General features: G+C 41.8%; 1 protein-coding gene across 1 annotated transcript in view; it reads left to right on the forward strand.

The window, feature by feature from the left end:
* CHCHD6 (coiled-coil-helix-coiled-coil-helix domain containing 6) overlaps positions 1 to 6,294 on the forward strand; it is a 75,191-nt gene that overhangs the window by 6,134 nt on the left and 62,763 nt on the right. The window contains exons 2-4 of the mRNA XM_015426082.1: positions 621 to 744; positions 4,725 to 4,794; positions 6,221 to 6,287. Of these exons, the coding sequence (XP_015281568.1) occupies positions 621 to 744; positions 4,725 to 4,794; positions 6,221 to 6,287 (261 nt within the window). The remainder of the gene's footprint in view (positions 1 to 620; positions 745 to 4,724; positions 4,795 to 6,220; positions 6,288 to 6,294) is intronic.

Consider the following 6,294-nt stretch of genomic DNA (forward strand, 5'->3'; position numbering starts at 1 on the left):
CCCTGTTCCTTCCCTGACTCTTAATTTCTTCCAGATTTTCCTCTTGAAAAAGTCTCTTTCTGCAAGGGGAGAAAACTTGCTGGGGTTCTTAATGCGTACATTTATTCTTTTGTGTGGTTTGACCCTTAGATTGTCTCAGATAAAAGATAATCCTTGATGCAGAGCATATTTTCATGGTTAGCGCTAAAATTAGTTGAGTGTGTTAATTTTTTTTAAAAAGTGTTTCAAAATTGTTCAGAGGCATTTAGCAATGAAATCTCATTTAAACCTGTGAAGAACAAAGAGGCTTTATTAAAAACGCAATTTAAGTTTTAGTTGAATGTGTTTCAGCTCAAATGTCTCAATTTTTTTTAAAACAGGGACCACAATGTGTGTGTGCTTTTAGAGAGAAATGGCTTAAAAACCTTGTTCTTGCTTTCTATCTGAGGAGGCCTAAGCAACATAGAGTTATACAATTAGAATTTCTTTTCTTTTGCTTAATACCACCAAAATTCTGTAATTGTAGTATATTAATTAGTGTTCTTTTCTTCCTGTTTAAATAGTTAAATTCTAAGCTGTGGAAGGTGAAATTCTACTGCTCTTCGTCTTGCTGCCCCTAATCTTTTTAAAAATTTTATTAGCTTTCTGAAGATGTGGTGAACCGAATGAAGGAACCTCACCAGCCTAAAAGGGACCAGCAATCAACATCTCCTTCTCCTCCATCCTCATCAGAAGTTACAGAAGGGGAATCTAAGTTGTCCACAGGTATTGCATCGGTCTGCTCTCTGTGCTGTGTACAGTTTTTACAGTGTTCATCTCAGTGACAGGTGACTAAGTAGCCCTGTTGACAGCCCACTTATATTCATCAAGTAATAGCCAGTTTGAAGAAAGCAGTTGCATTAGCGATACTGTTTGCATGCCCATGATGTTCTTTTTGTTGCCCAGATTCTGAGCATAGTTGTTTTTTAATAACTGTACTGATTTCATTTGGACTTGCGTTGCATCCAAGTAGGTATTAGCTCTGCACCCTCTAACATAATGCAGTGTGTTTGGGACCAGCATTATTGCATAGTTAAGAGAATGAGCTGTAAGGTCTGCTGAGCCATGCGTTTGCTAAGGCTGGCTACCCCCTATTTCCATAGGCAACATGGGAGCAATAATTTATTTATTTTACTTCATTTATACTCCACCTTTCTCCCTTATGGGGACCCCAACTGACTCACATTGTTCTCCTCCCCTCAGTTTCATCCCACCAACATTTAGAATCATAGAATCACAGAGCTGAAAGGGGCCATAAAAGGTAAAGGTACAGGTTCCCTTGCTCGAAAGCCAGTCGAATCCGACTCTAGGGTTCCGGTGCTCATCTCCGTTTCAAAGCCGAAGAGCCAGCGCTGTCCGAAGATGTTTCCGTGGTCATGTGGCCGGCATGCCTAAACACCAAGGCGCACGGAACGCTGTTACCTTCCCACTGAAGTGGTACCTATTCATCTACTTGCAATTTCTTGCTTTCGAACTGCTAGGTTGGCAGGAGCTGGAACTAGAGACGGGAGCTCACTCCGTCATGCGGCACCCGGGTCTTGAACTGCTGAACTACTGACCTTCCACAGCCTGCAGTTCAGTGTCTTAACCACTTGCACCACCACAGCTCCGCGAAAGGGGCCATACAGGCCATTTAATCCAACACCCTGCTTAATGCAGGATTAGCCTAGAGCAGAGGTGTCAAACTCATTTGTTACAAGGGCTGGATCTGACATAAATGGGGCTTTGTCGGGCCAGGCTATGCGTGTCATAAAATGTAATGCCAGGTAGCGAAGATATTAACTTTATAAAGGATACCGACAAACACAATTAAAGGGGTCTTTAAACTTTAAATACACACATGCTTAAAATGCTAACCCTTTTGCCATATTTTATTTAACAGTCTTTGATAACTGACACCTCCCAAACTCCCCCCCCCCAAAGATGCCTATCTAAAATGGAAAGGTGCAGGAATAGTGGGATTTGGCAATGCAATTTTTTAAATAAAACAAAAAAAGCACAAGGATCACAGCAGAAACTAAAAATAAAACCTAAAAATATAAAATAATGTGAACCTAGGAAAACATGAAATGGCTGGTCATTGCAAAACACCCCCCCCCCCAGGTCTACTTGGAGTGGCAGTGGCTTTCCAGTGTAATGTCCCCCTTTGGCTGTGGGTTCCCAGGTTAGATTATTCACTAAGGCACCCATTCTCAGGTCAGTTCAGCAGAGACAAGCTGGCTCAAAACATCAGCCTTTTATTTGTAAGCAGGCCTGAATAAAGCTCTGGGTGGGCTGGTTCCAGCCCGCAGGCCTTAGGTTTGACAGCTCTGCCCTAGAGCATCCCTGACAAGTGTTTGCCCAGGCACTCTGAGGAGCCTTGTTGGGGCAGTCTACCACACTGTTGTCCCTTTGATTGGTCTCTCCTTCCCTATGCAGGACATCAAGGCTTCTGTTAGTGAACTCCTGCCCTTCCTTGATTTCCTGGAGAATAGTAATCCTTTCCTCTGTGTTCCAAACTGTCTCCTCTAAGAGTCCTATCAACTTACACTTCTGATAAGTGTAGTCCATTTTATCTTCAGGGAGGAAGACAAACATGGCACACTCCCCACAGGTGACTGGAAATGGTCCATGAGCATTCATCATCACTTCCCAAGTGGATTCTTTCACCTAGAAATATCTTGGTGTGTTGATGTTCCCTGAAACATAAAGAACTGACCAAATGGCTACCTGACCCAAAAGGGGTAAAGCACAACAATGTACAATTTTCTTAACTACTTAATGGGATCCCCAGGCCCGATCCCCAGGCTAAAAGCCACAGGGCAAGAGCCCTTTCGCTCTCGCCAAAGGCTCACGTCTCTGGTGAGGAGGAGCCTTGCAATTCAAAGGCTCACAGCCCCCACCTCTCAACAGCCAAAGTAACAGCAGAGGGCAGGGCCAGCTACCAACCCTGGGCAAACAGGCCCTCTTCTCTTCGCAACAAACCAGACAAAAACCACACAGAAGCCATCAGAAACCCCTCTCCAGCAGGCTCTAAGCCCTCCCCCTTACACACTGTCCACTCACGCAGCAGCCTCAGTTAATGCTCCCTAGCTGTTTAGGAAAAGCAAAACCAACATTCTCCTCGCCAGCTGTTTTGTCCCAGCTCCTTCTTCCAGCCCAGCTGACTCAATTTAGTGAATGTCTGCCCTGACCTGGATAGCCCAGGTGAGCCTGATCACATCAGATCTTGGAAGCTAAAGAGGACCGATCCTGGCAAGTATTAGGATGGGAGACCTCCGGAAAACACCAGGGCTGGGAGGCCAGAGGCAGGCTATCAAGCCGCTTCTCTGAATGCCCTCCACATCCCAGTAGGAGTCGCCAGAGGTTGCCATGACTTCCAGGCACGGGCACACAAATGCAAAAATATAAAAAAAAATTATTAGTGAATGTCATCAATATTATTTGTTTTAGACAGGAAGAACAGTGTATATTATTTAGAACCAAGGGATCTCCTGTGCTGTGTTTTTATGGTCTGCCTGGTCCAGAATTCTATGAAATCCAAAGCTTTTGCCGGCAGAAATTGAGGCAGTAAATTCACTGAGGCTCTGAACTCAGAGCAAGTAATTTAGCCTATCCAAGCTTTCTTTTTTCTGTTGTTTAGGTCACCAGTAGTACCTGTGTTATATATGCTTGCATTTCTGAGAAGTAATATTTTGGTGCATCGGTTATAGGAGAGCAATTCTTACAACTCTGAACACATGTATGGTTGGCATTTTTTTTTAGAAAAAAGTATATGAGTTTCTTGCATTTTGAGGGATATACCATAGACGTGTAGTATAGTCCTGGATTTTCAGAGGTTCATGAGCCAATTCCAGATGTTGCCAAGCAAGAAAGGAGCAGAAGAATTCGATGGAGCTCAGCTGTTTCATTTGTGCTTAAAGGCTTGTTGCAGAGAATGGTCTCCTGTGAATAGTTTACTTATACAAGTCAGCTGGTTCTTGATTTCCTTCATAATGCACAAATGTGTATTCTTGGCTCATTATCAATAGGCCCTTAATCCTGTTGTTTTACAGGATCAAGCATGATTTGTGGATTGGTGAATCAGCCAGAAACTTACCTTTTTGTGATAAATAAAACATGGCTTAAATTAGCTGATTGGCTAGCTTTGCTAGTGTCTATATGAGGGATGCTCAGTCTTTGTAACACTTACCATGCTCTGAGGATGAACCTCCAGGTTCCCACCTGCTTTGTACCATGTTTAAGGCACACATAGTTTCAGAAGTATTTTGTTCTGTTTTGTTGTTAGATTGCAGGGAGACTTCTCCTGTTATTGAATTCTTTCTTGATATTAGGTCACTTTCTAATTTAGCTCAGCTGCTTTATAAGATTCTTTGCTTCTCTTACCTTGTTTTTCTTCCAGTATTATTATTTTCCTTCTGTCCACCCTGATCTGGATGACCCAGGCTAGTCCGATCTTGTCAGATCTTGGAAGCTAAGCAGGGTTGGCCTTGGATGGGCGACCTCCAAGGAATACCAGGTCTTGATACTGAGGCAGGCTATGGCAAACCACCTCTGAAATGTCACTTGCCTCAAAAACTAGTCTAGCTCACTACCTAGTGGTGTATAATACTAAAAGAGCTAGAACTTGTGGCTGCCAGACAATCTTAGGATTTCCTGGCTATACTACACACAATGCCATATGATAATGCTGATGATAATAATAATCCTTCTGTCCTTTTCCGCAGGGGTCCATCCGCCAACAGTTGACTCCTTGGGTCGGAAGCCATCTGAGGCAGAGGCAGATCTGTACAAGAGGTGGGATCCTGTGTCAAGGAATAGCCATCTAAATCATTCTGCTCTTTAAAAGCCACTCTCTTGTTGTGTGCAATGCTATTATTCGGTGGCTGGTGTTTTCCTGATTAGAGGCAATAGTACAGTGGATGGGATTATGTTGTTGTGGAACTGTTGCCTTGTCTTTTATATTTTGCCTCTTCCATACTCCTGGATCACAGAGGGCCCGCCCTTGAGGATAATAAAAATGTTTCTCAGTTTTGGCAGTATTAACTATCCAAGTGCTCAGCCATGTGTGAGGTATAATACAGCTTATTGTGTCCTTTATTCTTTTGCTTGGGAGATGATTGGCCAAGCAAATAGAATAATTAGTCATGAGCTGACTACAGGTTGGTTGACTTCTGACTAAACTTTTCAACATAAAATTAGCATATCTTTTTTAAAAAGCCATATTTCAAGGCTCTTCTCTGAGAGCCCTCATCCACCTGAAGCGAGCTGGATGGCTACCAGAAAGAGCATTTTTCTGTAATGGCTGCTCCCTTGGCAACTAATCTCTTTGTTTCAAGTGCCAGATAAAATCGCTTCTATTTACCCAGGCATTTGACTGACTGTGTGTGTTAGCATTGTTTGTAATTTCCCCCAATTTTACTAATCAGTCTTGTTTTCAACATTTGACATAATACTCAAGATCATACATTAGTTTTATAAATTAATTTACAATCTAAAATAGTTTTCAATCTCACAACATTTATTAGAATAATTTAATAACTGGCCTATCCTCTATATTAATACAATACTTTATCAATTGATCTCAATACCACTTTTATCATAATAAGATGTTGTACTATCCAAAATCACAATTCTTCCGCTACCTGCTTGTGATCTATTATTCTCTTATCTAACACGATATTCCTTTCTTTGGGTCCTATCTCACCTCTGAAGAATCTATAGAAAAGTGGCACAGTTATACAAATTAATCTTTAAATGATACTTCATATTCCAGAAATTGTAAAAAGGTTGCCAACTTTGTGTAACCTAGCATCATGCAATTGCGCTAATTCTGTCAATTTTGCTAATTTCACTGTTTGCTATATTTTTGTTAAGTGTTTTAAAATACTTTTTTTATTTGTAATTTTTGTCTTCTGTTTTAGGGAACAAGTTTTTGTTATACTTCTGTCTCTGTTTTTGCAGCTGGTGACCTGCTTTGCTTTTGTGTTCTTAAAATGTGGTATTGACTATATTGTGAGATTTTGCATTATTTGTCATCTTGGCAACATGAAGGTTGGCATTAGACATTACTAAAATAAAATGTGCTCTAGAAATTACTATGATACCCCAGTGTCCAGAGCTTGGTTGCTTATGTAATTCCGTCATGTGGTTCTGGATAAGAGGGATGCATTTTAACTTGGGAGCCTGTAGCCAGGTGGATGCTGATCACCTTCTCCCCTAGGTATGAGCAAGAACAAGCAATGGTTCAAGAGGAGCTGCTCCGACTGGCGAAAAGGGAACGGGATGCTGCCAGAC

The sequence above is a fragment of the Gekko japonicus genome, unplaced genomic scaffold (genome assembly GCF_001447785.1).
Source record: "Gekko japonicus isolate JY-2015 unplaced genomic scaffold, Gekko_japonicus_V1.1 scaffold69, whole genome shotgun sequence".
Lineage (NCBI taxonomy): Eukaryota > Metazoa > Chordata > Lepidosauria > Squamata > Gekkonidae > Gekko > Gekko japonicus.